General features: G+C 38.5%; 1 protein-coding gene across 1 annotated transcript in view; it reads right to left on the minus strand.

Annotated features, from left to right (window-relative positions):
• Window positions 1-241: 241 nt before the first annotated feature.
• The window catches only part of LOC124256317 (fibropellin-1-like), a 78,308-nt gene continuing 55,439 nt past the window's right edge, over window positions 242-23,110 (minus strand). Inside the window, exons 4-5 of the mRNA XM_046690297.1 lie at window positions 2,548-2,667; window positions 242-599 (exon numbers count right to left, since the gene is read on the minus strand). Coding sequence (XP_046546253.1) covers window positions 427-599; window positions 2,548-2,667 — 293 coding nt within the window. The 3' untranslated portion in view covers window positions 242-426. The remainder of the gene's footprint in view (window positions 600-2,547; window positions 2,668-23,110) is intronic.

A 23,110-nucleotide genomic window follows, 5' to 3' on the forward strand; every position in this document is an offset into this window, starting at 1 on the left:
TCTAAAACCGTTCACTATTTCTTCACCAAACTTGACACATAGATTAGTCTAGTGGTGTACTGGTTCCTTTTTGGTAGTTTTGGAATTGGTGATAGTGCTCCTTTCTGGAGCAGAACTTTAAAAACCTTTCAATACTCTCCTTTACACCTAAATATTTGACATAATCATACCTCGTAGACATAATCATGAAGAGTATTTTGCCATTGCGGGGGATATTGATGACTTTGTCTTCTTGTTTATATATTGTTTGAATACATGTACTTTCTTGGTGCTCAGTTAATGCTCTTGTGTATATATGTAATGTATTTTCCTACTCTCGGTCAGGAACACATTTTACAGTACTTCGCACAATATTTTCTCACAGTGAATGAACTACAGACATGTGTGGTCATGTCCAGCAATTTACAGTCAATTCCTTTCATGTCTTCACAGGGCACAACCATGTTTGAAATCGGGATCAAAGTGGTGGTTATAGTTGCAGTCAGGATCAAGGGTGCAGTCACACTTGTAGTTGGGTTCATGGTTGTAGTCATGGTTGAATTTGGGAATGATGGTGTAGTCATACTTGACATCAGGTTCGATGTTGTTGTTATCCCTCTCTGGAAACACAAATCAAATTATTCTCGTTTAGTCATTGACACTGTGTAATGATTGTTGTCAATCCAAAGAATGGTATACAACAAACTTTCTTCAAAGAGTGAGTGAGTGAGTTTGGTTTTACGCAGCACTCAGCAATATTCCAGCTATATGGCGGTGGCCTGTAAATAATTGAGTCTGGACCAGACAATCGAGTGATCAACAGCATGAGTAACGATCTGCGCAATTGGGAACCGATGACATGTGTCAACCAAGTCAGTGAGCCTGATCACCCGATCCTGTTAGTCGCCTCTTACGACAAACATGGGTTACTGAAGATCAGTATTCTATAACCCGGACCTTCACGGGTATCTTCAAAGAGGCAGCTATATAAGACTTGTTTGTATTTTGTTTTTTGAGACAACTGTTGAGTTAGTAGTCATAGGAACTGGTTGGAGCATACAGCATTTTGATGACATTTGGAAACAAAGTTGGCAGCAGTGGTTGGAGGATGCAATTTCCAGTGTTAACTTGTTTGTACCAATGGTGTGGCAGGACATGCTCACATTTTTCAAACACATTTGTCTCGTCACAATTTGGTAGTTATTCATAAACACATGCTTATGATATATACAAGCAAGAAAAAGTAACTGTCTCATATGAACTTTCGTAAATGTTATGTAATTGAAAGTAACAGAATAATATATGGCCCTTCATCTGATATAACATATGTTATATTTGGGATTACACTTTCTCAGTAAAGTACAGATTCTAGTACTTTTGTTCGGTTGAGTCCCATCTGGGATTCGCATCCACACCCTCTCAAAGTCAGGCACCTTATCGCCAGCACACAAAGTCAGCCGCCTAACCTGCTCAGCCACCGCGACTATCCGACTTGTTCCAAGTTGACTGTGGTTATGTTGGTGTCAGAGGCTTTGTTCCATCTCATTACAGACATGATTTATAGACTGCCTCTATGGTGTAGTGGTTAGAGCGTCCGCCCTGAGAGCGGAAGGTCGCTGGTTTGATCCCCGGTCATTCCAAAAGACGTTAAAATATGGTATTTGTTGGTGCCTGCCTGGCGCTCAGCATTAATGGGTACAACAATGACTGGTTGGCTCGGAGTCAGTTTAATGTGTCTGAGTGGGGTATCCTCCTTTACAAGGATGTGTTATGTCTCTGTTGAGTTCCAGTGCCACCTCTTCCAACTTCCACAGTTCATACAACTCTGCCACTAATTTGTCTCAAACCAGGAATTGTAAACGCTGTTAATGTGGCAGTGAGGAATAGATTCCTAGACACACTGATCTACCATGACTCTTTTATTGACATGTTGGGTGTTGCCATGTTGTCGATAACATCTCTAGATAGATATTATGCAACAATGAAGGTTAAAGATTGAAAGTTAATGTGAAACACAGTTACTTTTTATCAAAGGTAAAATCAGCTCAGCATTTAACACAGTTAAAATTCTAATCATAATCATAATCATCTATCTTCTCGGATGCTATGTTGCTTTTAATAGTACCCGTGAAGATCCGGGGTAGAATAGGTCTTCAGCAACCCATGTGCTTGCCATAACAAGGCGACTATCTTGTCGTAAGAGGCGACTAACGGGATCGGGTGGTCAGTTTCGCTGACTTGATTGACAAATGTCATCGGTTCCCAATTGCGCAGATCGATGCTCATGCTGTTGATCACTGGATTGTCTGGTCCAGACTCGATTATTTACAGACCGCCGCCATATAGCTGGAATATTGCTGAGTGCGGCGTAAAACTAAACTCACTCACTCACTCACTGCTTTTAATAGTACACAAATATTATTGATAGATTTCCCATATCGGACATAATCTGGCAATAGTTTTTTAGCATCATACTCCAGACATACATGTTGGCCTCCCAGAAACTAACAAGGATTTGTGATGCCTGCAGGTTGCTAAGCCAATATGTTCCAAGTAATGGGGACGTACCTGAATCACATGTGCGGCCCTTCCAGCCTGGTTGACACAGACAGTAGAAGGAAGGCACTCCACTGAAGACTTTGAAACACTTGCCATGAACACAGGGTGAGGGTGAACACAGATCAAGGACTGGAACAAAATATATCAAAGTATTCACCCTTGCCATTTCTCTCCTACAATAGAAAGGACTATTGCACATGTTGATTGCCCAGTCAGAGATCATTTCACAAGATTAACAGCAGAATTCCAAAAATGTGGTTGCTGTTATGGCTACCGTCATCAGCTGAGGACAAATATGTTGCTAGAGGTTGGTAGTTTTCAGTCAAATCGCCCAAGTACTTTTTTAATATCACATTTTTTAAGGGACTCAAGTCACGTTCTACACAAGGCAGAATGAGGACAACCCCAAAACAGTAGCCTTGAAATGGCAAGGGCGAAGCAAAGCATTATTACAGGCAACATAGCACTCTTGCCGTGGGAAGATCATCCAGATCCTGCACATGTTAACCATGCCCAATGATGTTAATTATCCATGCCCTTATTATGATTTACCCACCTTCTACGCATGTACGTGTATGCTACATTATTTGCTGTTGTGCGATGTTTAATGCAAAAACATAATAACAGAATTTGTGGTGTTTTTCTTAATCACTGTTTAACTTTTGACATGATAATATTGAAATCTGTATGATTTGACTCAAGACATTGTGGCACGCCCTTTGAGAGATGTGGTGTCAAAAGTCAGTTCACAAATTCAGTACCGTTGATGCAGGCTTGACAGTGATGACACATATACAACACTAAGCGATTGAAGAAAGCTTCTGGGAATGTTGTTCCATGTCTGAACCAACGTTTGTCCAAATTCAGCTGACGTCAATGGCTGATTCTGGGCATGGCGTAAACGTCGCTACATTTCATCCCAAGCATGCTCGATTGGGAACAGGTCAGATCATCTGCACTATCACACAGTCCCTAATACATGCTTTACCTACTCTCTTCACTATCATACAGTCCCTAATGCATGCTTTACCCACTCTGTGCACTATCATACAGTCCCTAATATACTATCCCAAAAAAGAAACGCATAGGCGTTTTGTATTTGTAAATATCTATTAATTACCAGTTGTGTTCAAACAATCGTCAAAATATGTAACAAAAGTGTTGATAACATGATTTTACACTATTGCACAAGTGAAAAATCCACTTCACCTGAAAATGTTGATTTTGATGAGATTTCTTACAAGAATTAAAAAGGCATCGCCACAACACGAGAAATCACCTTCCAGTTGAAATTGTGCAGCAAAGAGCATGCACTTTTGGAAATCGGCATTCGTTTTTAAGGAGTTTCAAGGTCAAATCACTACGCTACGTCATGACGCTGCAACACAGAACATCGCCACTGAAAGAACGCACGCTGGAGATTGCCAATTTTCTGTTGCCATGTGTCTGAATGTTAGTCTGAGCACGATATTACTGCTTGCAGCTCGTTACAACCAAACAGGTATAACAAATGACCGTCCCGTACAGGCAGACCTCGAGTCACCACTGCAGCCCAAGATAGGTACATCCGGGTACTACATTTGCGTGATCTTACTGCCACGGGTGAGGGCACAGCAGCAAGGGTGCCTGGACTTCGGAGGGTATCCGGTCAAACTGTACGGAACAGGTTGAGAGAAATTGGACTCAGAGCCAGGAGACCCGACGTCGGGACCATGCTACGTGGTCACCATCACGCTCAGCTTCTCCGTTATCTAAAATTATCCACTTGAATTGGTTGTATACACATTACCTTCTTCTAAACTGATGTACAAATTCATTTACTAAAGTCTATTTGTGGACGAGTTATACATGTTTGAAAATACAACATTTTCGCAACAGATTTCTGGGTTATGCGTTTCTTTTTTGGAATAGTATACATGCTTAACTTACTATCTGCACTGCATACAGTTCCTTATCCATGCTTTACCAACTCTGTGCACTATCATACAGTCCCTAATACATGCTTTACTTACTATCTGCACAATCATACAGTCCCTAATACATGCTTTACTTACTATCTGCACTATCATACAGTCCCTAATACATGCTTCACTTACTATCTGCACAATCATACAGTCCCTAATACATGCTTCACTTACTATCTGCACTATCATACAGTCTCTAATACATGCTTTACTTACTATCTGCACTATCATACAGTCCCTAATACATGCTTTACTTACTATCTGCACTATCAGACAGTCTCTAATACATGCTTTACTTACTATCTGCACTATCATACAGTCCCTAATACATGCTTCACTTACTATCTGCACAATCATACAGTCCCTAATACATGCTTTACTTACTATCTGCACTATCATACAGTCCCTAATACATGCTTCACTTACTATCTGCACTATCATACAGTCCCTAATACATGCTTTACTTACTATCTGCACAATCATACAGTCCCTAATACATGCTTTACTTACTATCTGCACTATCATACAGTCTCTAATACATGCTTTACTTACTATCTGCACTATCATACAGTCCCTAATACATGCTTCACTTACTATCTGCACTATCAGACAGTCTCTAATACATGCTTTACTTACTATCTGCACTATCATACAGTCCTAATACATACATGCTTTTTTACTATCTGCACAATCATACTGTCCCTATCATACAGGTCTTTAATACATGCTTTACTTACTATCTGCACTATCATACAGTCCCTAATACATGCTTTACTTACTATCTGCACAATCATACAGTCTCTAATACATGCTTTACTTACTATCTGCACAATCATACAGTCCCTAATACATGCTTTACTTACTATCTGCACAATCATACAGTCCCTAATACATGACAGTCCCTAATACACTTTTACTATCTGCACAATCATACAGTCCCTAATACATGCTTTTACTTACTATCTGCACTATCATACAGTCCCTAATACATGCTTCACTTACTACTATCACAATCATACAGTCCCTAGTCCCTAATACATGCTTTTTACTTACTATCTGCACTATCATACAGTCCCTAATACATGCTTTTTTACTTACTATCTGCACAATCATACAGTCCCTAATACATGCTTTACTTACTATCTGCACAATCATACAGTTTCTAATACATGCTTTACTTACTATCTGCACTATCAGACAGTCTCTAATACATGCTTTACTTACTATCTGCACTATCAGACAGTCCCTAATACATGCTTTACTTACTATCTGCACTATCAGACAGTCCCTAATACATGCTTTACTTACTATCTGCACTATCATACAGTCCCTAATACATGCTTTTTACTTACTATCTGCACTATCATACAGTCCCTAATACATGCTTTTACTTACTATCTGCACATTATCATACAGTCCCTAATACATGCTTTACTTACTTACTATCTGCACAATCATACAGTCCCTAATACATGCTTTTACTTACTATCTGCACAATCATACAGTCCCTAATACATGCTTTTACTTACTATCTGCACAATCATACAGTCCCTAATACATGCTTTTACTTACTATCTGCACTATCATACAGTCCCTAATACATGCTTTTTACTTACTATCTGCACAATCATACAGTCCCTAATACATGCTTTTACTTACTATCTGCACTATCATACAGTCCCTAATACATGCTTTTACTTACTATTTAATAATCATACAGTCCCTAATACATGCTTTTACATTTTACTATCTGCACTATCATACAGTCCCTTTAATACATGCTCTTACTTACTATCTGCACAATCATACAGTCCCTAATACATGCTTTTACTTACTTTATCTGCACAATCATACAGTCCCTAATACATGCTTTACTTTTACTATCTGCACAATCATACAGTCCCTAATACATGCTTTACTTACTATCTGCACAATCATACAGTCCCTAATACATGCTTTTTTTATCTACTATCTGCTATCTGCACAATCATACAGTCCCTAATACATGCTTTTACTTACTATCTGCACAATCATACAGTCCCTAATACATGCTTTTACTTACTATCTGCACAATCATACAGTCCCTAATACATGCTTTTACTTACTATCTGCACTATCATACAGTCCCTAATACATGCTTTACTTACTATCTGCACAATCATACAGTCCCTAATACATGCTTTTACTTACTATCTGCACAATCATACAGTTTCTAATACATGCTTTTACTTACTATCTGCACTATCAGACAGTCCCTAATACATGCTTTTATTTACTATCTGCACTATCAGACAGTCTCTAATACATGCTTTACTTACTATCTGCACTATCAGACAGTCCCTAATACATGCTTTTATTTTACTATCTGCACACAGTCATACAGTCCCTAATACATGCTTTACTTACTATCTGCACTATCAGACAGTCTCTAATACATGCTTTTTACTTTACTATCTGCACAATCATACAGTCCCTAATACATGCTTTTACTTACTAATCTGCACAATCATACAGTCCCTAATACATGCTTTACTTACTATCTGCACAATCATACAGTCCCTAATACATGCTTTACTTACTATCTGCACTATCATACAGTCCCTAATACATGCTTTACTTACTATCTGCACTATCATACAGTCCCTAATACATGCTTCACTTACTATCTGCACAATCATACAGTCCCTAATACATGCTTCACTTACTATCTGCACAATCATACAGTTTCTAATACATGCTTTACTTACTATCTGCACTATCAGACAGTCTCTAATACATGCTTTACTTACTATCTGCACTATCAGACAGTCCCTAATACATGCTTTACTTACTATCTGCACAATCATACAGTCTCTAATACATGCTTTACTTACTATCTGCACTATCATACAGTCCCTAATACATGCTTTACTTACTATCTGCACAATCATACAGTCTCTAATACATGCTTTACTTACTATCTGCACCATCATACAGTCCCTAATACATGCTTTTATTTACTATCTGCACAATCATACAGTCCCTAATACATGCTTTTACTTACTATCTGCACAATCATACAGTCTCTAATACATGCTTTTTACTTACTATCTGCACAATCATACAGTCCCTAATACATGCTTTTACTTACTATCTGCACAATCATACAGTCCCTAATACATGCTTTTTTACTTACTATCTGCACAATCATACAGTCCCTAATACATGCTTTTACTTACTATCTGCACAATCATACAGTCCCTAATACATGCTTTACTTACTATCTGCACAGTCATACAGTCCCTAATACATGCTTTTTTACTTACTATCTGCACTATCATACAGTCCCTAATACATGCTTCACTTACTATCTGCACAATCATACAGTCCCTAATACATGCTTTACTTACTATCTGCACAATCATACAGTTTCTAATACATGCTTTACTTACTATCTGCACTATCAGACAGTCTCTAATACATGCTTTACTTACTATCTGCACTATCAGACAGTCTCTAATACATGCTTTACTTACTATCTGCACTATCAGACAGTCCCTAATACATGCTTTACTTACTATCTGCACAATCATACAGTCCCTAATACATGCTTCTTTTTACTTACTATCTGCACTATCAGACAGTCTCTAATACATGCTTTACTTACTATCTGCACAATCATACAGTCCCTAATACATGCTTTACTTACTATCTGCACAATCATACAGTCCCTAATACATGCTTCACTTACTATCTGCACAATCATACAGTCTCTAATACATGCTTTACTTACTATCTGCACCATCACACAGTCCCTAATACATGCTTTACTTACTATCTGCACAATCATACAGTCCCTAATACATGCTTTACTTACTATCTGCACAATCATACAGTCCCTAATACATGCTTTACTTACTATCTGCACAATCATACAGTCCCTAATACATGCTTTACTTACTTACTATCTGCACAATCATACAGCTTTTACTTTACTATCTGCACTAATACAGTGCTTTTACATGCTTTTACTTACTATCTGCACAATCATACAGTCCCTAATACATGCTTTTACTTACTATCTGCACAATCATACAGTCCCTAATACATGCTTTTTTACTTACTATCTGCACAATCATACAGTTTCTAATACATGCTTTTACTTACTATCTGCACTATCAGACAGTCTCTAATACATGCTTTACTTACTTACTATCTGCACTATCATACAGTCCCTAATACATGCTTCTTTTTACTATCTGCACAATCATACAGTCCCTAATACATGCTTCACTTACTATCTGCACAATCATACAGTTTCTAATACATGCTTTTACTTACTATCTGCACTATCAGACAGTCTCTAATACATGCTTTTACTTTTACTATCTGCACTATCAGACAGTCCCTAATACATGCTTTTACTTACTATCTGCACTATCATACAGTCCCTAATACATGCTTTCACTTACTATCTGCACAATCATACAGTCCCTAATACATGCTTTTACTTACTATCTGCACAATCATACAGTTTCTAATACATGCTTTTACTTACTTACTATCTGCACTATCAGACAGTCTCTAATACATGCTTTTACTTACTATCTGCACTATCAGATACAGTCCCTAATACATGCTTTTACTTACTATCTGCACAATCATACAGTCCCTAATACATGCTTTACTTACTATCTGCACAATCATACAGTCCCTAATACATGCTTTACTTACTATCTGCACAATCATACAGTCTCTAATACATGCTTTTACTTACTATCTGCACATCATCATACAGTCCCTAATACATTTTTTTACTTACTATCTGCACATATCATACAGTCCCTAATACATGCTTTACTTACTATCTGCACAATCATACAGTCTCTAATACATGCTTTTACTTACTATCTGCACAATCATACAGTCCCTAATACATGCTTTTACTTACTATCTGCACAATCATACAGTCCCTAATACATGCTTTTTACTTACTATCTGCACAATCATACAGTCCCTAATACATGCTTACATTTTTACTTACTATCTGCACAATCATACAGTCCCTAATACATGCTTTTACTTACTATCTGCACTATCATACAGTCCCTAATACATGCTTTTTTACTTACTATCTGCACAATCATACAGTCCCTAATACATGCTTTTCACTTACTATCTGCACAATCATACAGTCCCTAATACATGCTTTTACTTACTATCTGCACAATCATACAGTCCCTAATACATGCTTTTACTTACTATCTGCACAATCATCAGACAGTCTCTAATACATGCTTTACTTACTATCTGCACTATCATACAGTCCCTAATACATGCTTTTACTTACTATCTGCACAATCATACAGTCCCTAATACATGCTTACTTTACTTACTATCTGCACAATCATACAGTCCCTAATACATGCTTTTACTTACTATCTGCACTATCAGACAGTCTCTAATACATGCTTTTACTTACTATCTGCACTACTATCATACAGTCCCTAATACATGCTTCACTTACTATCTGCACAATCATACAGTCCCTAATACATGCTTTACTTACTATCTGCACAATCATACAGTCCCTAATACATGCTTTACTTACTATCTGCACTATCAGACAGTCCCTAATACATGCTTTACTTACTATCTGCACTATCAGACAGTCCCTAATACATGCTTTACTTACTATCTGCACTATCATACAGTCCCTAATACATGCTTCACTTACTATCTGCACAATCATACAGTCCCTAATACATGCTTCACTTACTATCTGCACAATCATACAGTTTCTAATACATGCTTTACTTACTATCTGCACTATCAGACAGTCTCTAATACATGCTTTACTTACTATCTGCACTATCAGACAGTCCCTAATACATGCTTTACTTACTATCTGCACAATCATACAGTCTCTAATACATGCTTTACTTACTATCTGCACTATCATACAGTCCCTAATACATGCTTTACTTACTATCTGCACAATCATACAGTCTCTAATACATGCTTTACTTACTATCTGCACCATCATACAGTCCCTAATACATGCTTTACTTACTATCTGCACAATCATACAGTCCCTAATACATGCTTTACTTACTATCTGCACAATCATACAGTCTCTAATACATGCTTTACTTACTATCTGCACAATCATACAGTCCCTAATACATGCTTTACTTACTATCTGCACAATCATACAGTCCCTAATACATGCTTTACTTACTATCTGCACAATCATACAGTCCCTAATACATGCTTTACTTAGTATCTGCACAATCATACAGTCCCTAATACATGCTTTACTTACTATCTGCACAGTCATACAGTCCCTAATACATGCTTTACTTACTATCTGCACTATCATACAGTCCCTAATACATGCTTCACTTACTATCTGCACAATCATACAGTCCCTAATACATGCTTTACTTACTATCTGCACAATCATACAGTTTCTAATACATGCTTTACTTACTATCTGCACTATCAGACAGTCTCTAATACATGCTTTACTTACTATCTGCACTATCAGACAGTCTCTAATACATGCTTTACTTACTATCTGCACTATCAGACAGTCCCTAATACATGCTTTACTTACTATCTGCACAGTCATACAGTCCCTAATACATGCTTTACTTACTATCTGCACTATCAGACAGTCTCTAATACATGCTTTACTTACTATCTGCACAATCATACAGTCCCTAATACATGCTTTACTTACTATCTGCACAATCATACAGTCCCTAATACATGCTTCACTTACTATCTGCACAATCATACAGTCTCTAATACATGCTTTACTTACTATCTGCACCATCACACAGTCCCTAATACATGCTTTCACTTACTATCTGCACAATCATACAGTCCCTAATACATGCTTTACTTACTATCTGCACAATCATACAGTCCCTAATACATGCTTTACTTACTATCTGCACAATCATACAGTCCCTAATACAGTCCCTAATACATGCTTTACTTACTATCTGCACCATCATACAGTCCCTAATACATGCTTTACTTACTATCTGCACAATCATACAGTCCCTAATACATGCTTTACTTACTATCTGCACAATCATACAGTCCCTAATACATGCTTTACTTACTATCTGCACAATCATACAGTCCCTAATACATGCTTTACTTACTATCTGCACAATCATACAGTCCCTAATACATGCTTTACTTACTATCTGCACAATCATACAGTCCCTAATACATGCTTTACTTACTATCTGCACAATCATACAGTCCCTAATACATGCTTTACTTACTATCTGCACTATCAGACAGTCTCTAATACATGCTTTACTTACTATCTGCACTATCAGACAGTCTCTAATACATGCTTTACTTACTATCTGCACTATCATACAGTCTCTAATACATGCTTTACTTACTATCTGCACTATCAGACAGTCCCTAATACATGCTTTACTTACTATCTGCACAATCATACAGTCCCTAATACATGCTTTACTTACTATCTGCACTATCATACAGTTTCTAATACATGCTTCACCAACTATCTGCACTATCATACAGTCCCTAATACATGCTTTACTTACTATCTGCACCATCAGACAGTCCCTAATACATGCTTTACTTACTATCTGCACCATCAGACAGTCCCTAATACATGCTTTACTTACTATTCACAATCACACTAATACATGCTTCACCAACTATCTGCACTATCATACAGTCCCTAATACATGCTTTACTTACTATCTGCTACATCATACAGTCCCTAATACATGCTTTACTTACTATCGGCACAATCATACAGTCCCTAATACATGCTTTACTTACTATCTGCACCATCAGACAGTCCCTAATACATGCTTACAGTGACAGTTCACTATTTCAAAACGTCGCCTTTACATCCTGGATGCGACCACATATCACCAACTGTACTATTACGGAATCGTGCCCTTATACAGTTTCTGACCTCTTGCCCTGCCATATTTTAGTTGATATACCAACAACAACAAACAGCAGTAAATGTGCACCGAATCATGTTCTGAAGTGGACAAAGGCGTCTGCAGTGGATATATCATCATATCAATCTGAGGTTAAGCAACATCTCAACTCGTGTACTACCCACACTGACATTCTTAGCCCCCCACACCCACCGTTACCCTTCTAATATCCATGGTTTAAATTATTGAATGAATGATTACAGCAGAATGAATATGTTCACATATTGTATCTATGATTTGCATATAGGCCAATGGCCTTTCATGCAATAATCGTGTTGACTAGACTTTGATAACAGGCAACATAGCACTCTTGCTATCATACAGTGACATCTTTGATTGGCATTCTAGAAGTGGACAGCATTTGTTTGATGACATTAGAATCTATTTCGAAACTTCGCCTATACAGAATAAAGAAGTTGTATATCCATAAAAAATGTCTTCATACTTCACTATCATACAGTCCCTAATACATTGTCTTCCATTCTCAAAGGTCGAAAACTTCATGTCTACAGCATACAAAATAATAACATAAGTCCATTTCTGGCTCGTAATATCTGTAAATCATGTTTCCACAAAGTGAAGGTAATACAATATCGACATCTAAAGCTCTACTGTCTAATTGATTCTGGAACTTAGGTTCAATTATTTAAGACGAAGTAAAGTTTACAAGACGTCTCGGTTGGCTGAAATGCCACATGATAGAATTACTTTGGAGTAATATTTTGTGCCGTGTACACCAAATGAACCCATACATGTATATGGACTCGTGTGTGGTTTTGAGCAACAGTGTCGTGCTGATACACTCTTCCACTCTCATTAAAGCATATCATTTCAATTCAAAATGTGGCAGTTGGTCTTTATCACAACATGGGAATTGTCTCCCCTTCTCAAAGGTCGAGAGCGTCATTTCCACAGCATACAAAAAATAACACGTCCATTTCTGTCTCATAATATTCTGTAAATTATGTTTCCACAAAGTGTAGGTAATACACTATTGTTATCTAAAGTTGTCTGATTCAATGTTAGAACTGAGGTTCAATTAATTAGGACGAAGTAAGGTTTACAAGACACCTCGGTTGACTGAAATACCAATATGATGTAAGTACCTCGGAATAATTGTTTGAAGTCATGTACAGCTCCAGTCTTCCTCTCTGTTTTATCAATTTAAGGAATGTCGTAATGTTATGATACTGACAGTTTGCCTTAATGCCAACATGGGAAATATCTCACCTTCTCAAAAGACGAAAGATATTTTAACTGTTATACAGTCCATAATACATGCTTTACCCACTCTCTGAACTGTCATACATGTTTTACCCACTCTCTGAACTGTCATACATGTTTTACCTACTCTCTGCACTATCATACAGTCCCTAATACATGCTTGGCCCACTCTCTGAACTGTCATACATGTTTTACCTACTCTCTGCACTATCATACAGTCCATAATACATGCTTGGCCCACTCTCTGAACTGTCATACATGTTTTACCTACTCTCTGCACTATCATACAGTCCATAATACATGCTTGGCCCACTCTCTGAACTGTCATACATGTTTTACCTACTCTCTGCACTATCATACAGTCCATAATACATGCTTGGCCCACTCTCTGAACTGTCATACATGTTTTACCTACTCTCTGCACTATCATACAGTCCATAATACATGCTTGGCCCACTCTCTGAACTGTCATACATGTTTTACCTACTCTCTGCACTATCATACAGTCCATAATACATGCTTGGCCCACTCTCTGAACTGTCATACATGTTTTACCTACTCTCTGCACTATCATACAGTCCATAATACATGCTTGGCCCACTCTCTGAACTGTCATACATGTTTTACCTACTCTCTGCACTATCATACAGTCCATAATACATGCTTGGCCCACTATCATACAGTCCCTAATACATGCTTGGCCCACTCTCTGAACTGTCATACATGTTTTACCTACTCTCTGCACTATCATACAGTCCCTAATACATGCTTGGCCCACTATCATACAGTCCCTAATACATGCTTGGCCCACTCTCCGAACTATCATACAGTCCCTAATACATGCTTTATCCACTCTCTCCCCTTTATTATACTCGTGACACCTGTATAATCCACTTCCTGCACATGTATTAGGAAGACCATATGTGTTCAGACTCTACCCAGGTTATATCTAGATACTTCTTGTCCATTTTTGAGAAAACATTTCTTTTCCAGAATTGTAAAATCGTTCAATTCAGTATTTCACAATATGGTCTGGAAGCAAGACACCTAAAATGGTGAAAATGTGCATTTCTGGCGACCGTATCGGATGTGACTTTTCACAGTCAGGAATGATTTACCTTTAATTTAAAGCCGGCTGTCATCAGCTACTGTGCAGGGGCACTTTTAAGGTGCAACATATCATTTCAGTTATGGTAGTATTTCAACCGATAACAGGATGGTTTATTTAATAACTCTGGATTGGATTAACCCATTTTCATCAAAATAGTAGTTTTGGAATGCTCAGATCATGATTTAAAATGGTTGACAATAATTATTATATATATGTGCTCATCGCGAATATATTTTGGTAAGGTCAAGAGTCACTTTTAATAGAAAGGGCATTTGATGAATTAAACTTTACAAGTTGAATGTACTTATATCAAACTTATATTTTTCTATATCAGCTATATTATTTGAAGATCACATGTAGTACGTTTGGTTGGCACTGTATGCATCGCAAATCATTACAAGGAAACAAAAGTTGGTACTTTGTATTTAGATCAGCAAAGTATCACATAATGTCTGTTCAACAGTAACAGCTCCATAGTTGATGAATGTATAGTCAGTCACATGGTATGGGTTGAAGGTCATTCCAAATGCTATTATAGACAACAGTATGGATGTCCAATATCAACTGGTCTCTGCCTCAAAGAGGGAATGTCAAGTTACGTTTAATCACTATCACCTATTCAATACACGCACAGAATTTGGCATTGACGTTGGCAGACGAGTTAGATGCTTTAGAATTAGATGTTGCGCGGGAAACCTTAAAATCGTATATACGTATTGACAGTAGTGGGTGACCTCGTCTAGATGGATACTACCAAGCCATTATTTCCCGAATTCGCTATGTCGCATGACTACGTTGTCAGCCAAGCAGAGAGTTAATGAATTGACCATAGTTAGCGTATCGTGGAATTGGCTAGCGTGAATCACTATCTTCATCAGCTGATGAACGTCAACAATATAACGTCAGTACTAAAATATTGGCAGACTTCACCCAGATGAAGTCAACTACAACAGGCATTATCAAACCACCAGCTGTTATCAGCAGAGCGTGTTTTAAATCGAGGACATCTTCTGCTTGCCCAGAACTGTATATTTGTTTTCCAAAATACGAATGCTAATATTACTAGGAGATAAGGTTTTTAAGGCTCCTTGCCTCTAGGCAGGAGACCTATTGCAATCGTTCTGATTATTAGGTCTTCAGACGAAAGTCTGGAAGACCTACTGTTATTATCCGAATATTCTTCTTCTTCTTCTTCTTATTATTATTTGTACAAATTTTGTGACAGCTCTCCTGACCTAACCGCACGGCCGATTTTCGTGAAACTTTCAGGGGTGATATCCTGTATGCTGAAATTGATACATAGTCGAAAAAATCCTGAATTCCGGCTTCCCCTAAGGGCAGATAACCCAAAATGTCGAAATCTTTGAACCTCAATATCTCAAAAACTATAAGGGATAAATGGACCAAACTTTCACTCAATGTAGACAACACCATTCCCCGTCGATTCAATACATACCGGAAGTTGGCCGGCAGGTCAAATTTTGCGCTATTTTGAAAAAACTGATTTTTTTGGCCGATTTTCACGTTTTGACGGTGCCTGTGTTTGAAAGTCTTCTTCTCCAGAACGGCATATAGTACAATCGTGTTCGATATATCATTTTAAAGCCCACACTCCGGACTACTTAAACCCTTCAAGGCATATCGACATCTTGAATAGTTTAAGAGTTATCACCCATGGAATTTGGTCAATATTTCTAAGACGCATTTTCATAGGGTTAAAAAAAAGGTCACAACTCTGCGAAAAATCAATGGATTCCATTTTCCTAAGTACCAACCTGTAGACAATTGAATGGGAAACATTTTTGCTTCACATCATGGTTATATAAAAATCAATAATTACGTCACCATTACGACACAAAGACAACCTTCGCGATTTTGCACATTTCCGCACCTTTTTTTACGGTGCCTGTGTTTAACAATCTTCTTCTCCTGAACGGCAAATAGTACAATAGTGTTCTATATATCGTTTTAAAGCCCACACTCCGGACTACTTAGTTCGTTCAAGGCATGTCGATATCTTGAACAGTATCGGAGTTATTGCCCTTGGAAGTTGGTCAAATTTTGGCAAAACGCATTTTTATAGTGTTCACAGCTCTGCGAAAACACAATGGATTTCATGTTTGAAGGTACTAAACTGTAGATAATAAAATGTTGAACATTTTTGCTTCACATTATTATTATGTAAAAGTCAATAGTTACACCACAATTACGCCACAAACAGGGAGGGACATAAGGATTTTCGCATTTTGTCAGTTGTGAGATAACTAACTGAAGGAAGCGGCGATTGTTGCTAGATTTTACTGTCGCTTCCTTCAGTTAGTTATCTCATTTCACAGGAAGTGATAGTAAAATCGCCGATTCCTGGTTTTCCAGTGCCCACAGAAATAGTTCCCTCTTTAACAGGCCGTAACTCCGTTGTTCTTAGGTCTAAAGTCAAAACAATTAGTGTTCTGGAAATGAAGATGTGTGTCTTTTTGATATCCTGTTCTCCTTATTGGTGAGATGCCACCCAACTACATGCTAGTCACTATATGTAATCATGGTTTTATAACGTCTGCACTGTAACCTGATGAACTATTATTTATGATAATGAATATCTGCTTGATTTGATAGAATATGGAAAGGTTAATCCAAGTACACTGTATGTGTTTGTGCGATCTAATAATTAGCATGATTATATTCTCCAATTATCAATGGGGTACTGGAAATAGAGGAAAGATTGGGGGGAAAGACTGTGCGTAAGTACCTGTGAGTGATACAGCTTTAGCAGGTTTCGATCACAAGTATTTTTACAGATAGTTTGTTATTGATCGAATGCAGGTATAGTGGATCACGTACTGCATCGTATAATGCACGGATGCAAAACATGTCGCAAATTGTAATGTTGTCGTCAGTTAACAACCAATAAACCAGAAGAGAGTAATAACATATTGCATGACTTAAACAAATGTCAAACCTCAATGTGAATGACAACATGTAACATCTGTAGATCTTTCCTCCTACTCACGTTTGTCTAAGGATGGTGACTAGCATTACTAGCGTGATAACGGTCTTAGTATCACTAGCATGATAACGGTCTTAGTATCACTAGCATGATAACGGTCTTAGTGATAACGGTCTTAGTATCACTAGCGTGATAACGGTCTTAGTATCACTAGCATGATAACGGTGTTAGTATCACTAGCACGATAACGGTGTTAGTATCACTAGCATGATAACAGTGTTAGTATCACTAGCATGATAACGGTGTTAGTATCACTAGCATGATAACGGTCTTAGTATCACTAGCATGATAACGGTATTAGTATCACTAGCATGATAACGGTGTTAGTATCACTAGCGTGATAACGGTGTTAGTATCACTACCATGATAACGGTGTTAGTATCACTAGCATCATAACGGTGATAACGGTGTTAGTATCAAGAGCATGATAACGGTGTTAGTATCACTACCATGATAACGGTGTTAGTATCAGTAGCCCGATAACGCTGTTAGTATCACTAGCGTGATAACGGTGTTGGTATCACTAGCATGATAACAGTGTTAGTATCACTAGCATGATAACGGCGTTAGTATCACTAGCATGATAACGGTGTTAGTATCACTAGCATGATAACGGTGTTAGTATCACTAGCACGATAACGGTGTTAGTATCACTAGCATGATAACGGTGTTAGTATCAGTAGCCCGATAACGCTGTTAGTATCACTAGCGTGATAACGGTGTTGGTATCACAAGCGTGATAACGGTGTTAGAATTACTAGCATGATAACGGTCTGAGTATCACTAGCATGATAACGGTCTTAGTATCACTAGCATGATAACAGTGATAACGGTGTTAGTATCACTAGCAAGATAACGGTGTTAGTATCACTAGCGTGATGACGGTGTTAGTATCACTAGCGCGATGACGGTGTTAGTATCACTAGCGCGATGACGGGGTTAGTATCACTAGCACGATGACGGTGTTAGTATCACTAGCATGATAACGGTCTTAGTATCACTAGCATGATAACGGTGTTAGTATCACTAGCATGATAATAGTGATAACGGTGTTAGTATCACTAGCATGATAACGGTGTTAGTATCACTAGCGTGATGACGATGTTAGTATCACTAGCGCGATGACGGTGTTAGTATCACTAGCGCGATAACGGTGTTAGTATCACTAGCATGATAACGGTGTTAGTATCAGTACCCCCATAACGCTGTTAGTATCACTAGCGTGATAACGGTGTTGGTATCACAAGCGTGATAACGGTGTTAGTATCACTAGCATGATAACGGTCTTAGTATCACTAGCATGATAACGGTGTTAATATCACTAGCATGATAATAGTGATAACGGTGTTAGTATCACTAGCAAGATAACGGTGTTAGTATCACTAGCATGATAACGATGTTAGTATCACTAGCGCGATGACGGTGTTAGGATCACTAGCGCGATGACGGGGTTAGTATCACTAGCACGATGACGGTGTTAGTATCACTAGCATGATAACGGTCTTAGTATCACTAGCATGATAACGGTCTTAGTATCACTAGCATGATAATAGTGATAACGGTGTTAGTATCACTAGCATGATAACGGTCTTAGTATCACTAGCGTGATGACGATGTTAGTATCACTAGCGCGATGACGGTGTTAGTATCACTAGCGCGATGACGGTCTTAGTATCACTAGCATGATAACGGTCTTAGTATCACTAGCGTGATGACGATGTTAGTATCACTAGCATGATAACGGTCTTAGTATCACTAGCATGATAACAGTCTTAGTATCACTAGCATGATAACGGTGATAACGGTCTTAGTATCACTAGCATGATAAGGGGCGGTGGGGTAGCCTAGTGGTTAAAGCGTTGGCTCGTCACGCCGAAGACCCGGGTTCGATTCCCCACATGGGCACAATGTGTTAAGCCCATTTCTGGTGTCCCCCGCCGTGATATTGCTGGAATATTGCTAAAAGCGGCGTAAAACTAAACTCAGTCAGTCAGTCAGACTAGCATGATAATGGTGTTAGTATCACTAGCGTGATAACGGTGTTAGTATCACTAGCATGATAACGGTGTTAGTATCACTAGCATGATAACGGTGATAACGGTGTTAGTATCACTAGCATGATAACGGTGTTAGTATCACTACCATGATAACGTTGATAACGGTGTTAGTATCACTACCATGATAACGGTGTTAGTATCACTACCATGATAACGGTGATAACGGTGTTAGTATCACTAGCATGATAACGGTGTTAGTATCACTAGCGTGATAACGGTGTTAGTATCACTAGCCCGATAACGGTGTTAGTATCACTAGCACGATAACGGTGTTAGTATCACTAGGACGATAACGGTGTTAGTATCACTATAACGGTGTTAGTATCACTAGCACGATAACGTTGTTAGTATCACTAGCACGATAACGGTGTTAGTATCACTAGCACGATAACGGTGTTAGTATCACTAGCACGATAACAGTGTTAGTATCACTAGCATGATAACGGTGTTAGTATCACTAGCGTGAAAACGGTGTTAGTATCACTAGCATGATAACGGTGTTAGTATCACTAGCATGATAACGGTGAAAACGGTGTTAGTATCACTAGCATGATAACAGTGTTAGTATCACTAGCGTCATAACGGTCTGAGTATCACTAGCATGATAACGGTGTTAGTATCACTAGCATGGTAACGGTGATAACGGTGTTAGTATCACTAGCGTGATAACGGTCTGAGGAATCACTAGCATGATAACGGTGTTAGTATCACTAGCACGATGACGGGGTTAGTATCACTAGCACGATGACGGTGTTAGTATCACTAGCATGATAACGGTCTTAGTATCACTAGCATGATAACGGTCTTAGTATCACTAGCATGATAATAGTGATAACGGTGTTAGTATCACTAGCATGATAACGGTGTTAGTATCACTAGTGTGATGACGATGTTAGTATCACTAGCGCGATGACGGTGTTAGTATCACTAGCGCGATAACGGTGTTAGTATCACTAGCATGATAACGGTGTTAGTATCAGTAGCCCGATAACGCTGTTAGTATCACCAGCGTGATAACGGTGTTGGTATCACAAGCGTGATAACGGTGTTAGTATCACTAGCATGATAACGGTCTTAGTATCACTAGCATGATAACGGTGTTAGTATCACTAGCATGATAATAGTGATAACGGTGTTAGTATCACTAGCAAGATAACGGTGTTAGTATCACTAGCATGATAACGGTGTTAGTATCACTAGCGCGATGACGGTGTTAGTATCACTAGCGCGATAACGGGGTTAGTATCACTAGCACGATAACGGTGTTAGTATCACTAGCATGATAACGGTGATAACGCTGTTAATATCACTAGCATGATAACGGTGTTAGTATCACTAGCGTGATAACGGTGTTAGTATCACTAGCATGATAACTGTGTTAGTATCACTACCATGATAACGGTGATAACGGTGTTAGTATCACTAGCTTGATAACGGTGTTAGTATCACTAGCGGGATAACGGTCTTAGTATCACTAGCATGATATCGGTGTTAGTATCACTAACATGATAACGGTGTTAGTATCACTTGCGTGATAACGGTGTTGGTATCACAAGCGTGATAACGGTGTTAGTATCACTAGCATGATAACGGTCTTAGTATCACTAGCATGATAACGGTGTTAGTATCACTAGCATGATAACGGTGTTAGTATCAGTAGCCCGATAACGCTGTTAGTATCACTAGCGTGATGACGGTCTTAGTATCACTAGCACGATAATGGTGTTAGTATCACTAGCGTGATAACGGTCTTAGTATCACTATAACGGTGTTAGTATCACTAGCACGATAACGGTGTTAGTATCACTAGCACGATAACGGTGTTAGTATCACTAGCATGATAACGGTGATAACGCTGTTAATATCACTAGCATGATAACGGTGTTAGTATCACTAGCGTGATAACGGTGTTAGTATCACTAGCATGATAACTGTGTTAGTATCACTACCATGATAACGGTGATAACGGTGTTAGTATCACCAGCTTGATAACGGTGTTAGTATCACCAGCGGGATAACGGTCGTTATATCATCATCGCTAGCATGATAACGGTGTTAGTATCACTAGCATGATAACGGTGTTAGTATCACTAGCGTGATAACGGTGTTAGTATCACTAGCATGATAACGGTCTTAGTATCACTAGTGATAACGGTGTTAGTATCACTAGCATGATAACGGATAACGGTGTTAGTAATAACGGTGTTAGTATCACTAGCATGATGACGGTGTTAGTATCACTAGCCACTGACGGTGTTAGTATCACTAGCGCGATGACGGGGTTAGTATCACTAGCACGATGACGGTGTTAGTATCACTAGCATGATAACGGTCTTAGTATCACTAGCATGATAACGGTCTTAGTATCACTAGCATGATAATAGTGATAACGGTGTTAGTATCACTAGCATGATAACCCTGTTAGTATCACTAGCGTGATGACGATGTTAGTATCACTAGCGCGATGACGGTGTTAGTATCACTAGCGCGATGACGGTGTTAGTATCACTAGCGCGATGATGGTGTTAGTATCACTAGCGCGATGAGGTCTTAGTATCACTAGCACGATAACGGTGTTAGTATCACTACCACGATAACAGTGTTAGTATCACTAGCACGATAACGGTGTTAGTATCACTAGAGTGATAACGGTCTTAGTATCACTAGCATGATAACGGTCTTAGTATCACTAGCATGATAACGGTGATAACGGTCTTAGTATCACTAGCATGATAATGGTGTTAGTATCACTAGCGTGATAACGGTGTTAGTATCACTAGCATGATAACGGTGTTAGTATCACTAGCATGATAACGGTGATAACGGTGTTAGTATCACTAGCATGATAACGGTGTTAGTATCACTACCATGATAACGTTGATAACGGTGTTAGTATCACTACCATGATAACGGTGTTAGTATCACTACCATGATAACGGTGTTAGTATCACTAGCATGATAACGGTGTTAGTATCACTAGCGTGATAACGGTGTTAATATCACTAGCACGATAACGGTGTTAGTATCACTAGTACGATAACGGTGTTAGTATCACTATAACGGTGTGAGTATCACTAGCACGATAACGGTGTTAGTATCACTAGCACGATAACGGTGTTAGTATCACAGCACGATAACGGATAACGGTTAGTATCACTAGCACGATAACGGTGTTAGTATCACTAGCATGATAACGGTGTTAGTATGACTAGCATGATAAC

Source organism: Haliotis rubra, unplaced genomic scaffold (genome assembly GCF_003918875.1).
Source record: "Haliotis rubra isolate DU_JTF1 unplaced genomic scaffold, ASM391887v1 Scf116, whole genome shotgun sequence".
Lineage (NCBI taxonomy): Eukaryota > Metazoa > Mollusca > Gastropoda > Lepetellida > Haliotidae > Haliotis > Haliotis rubra.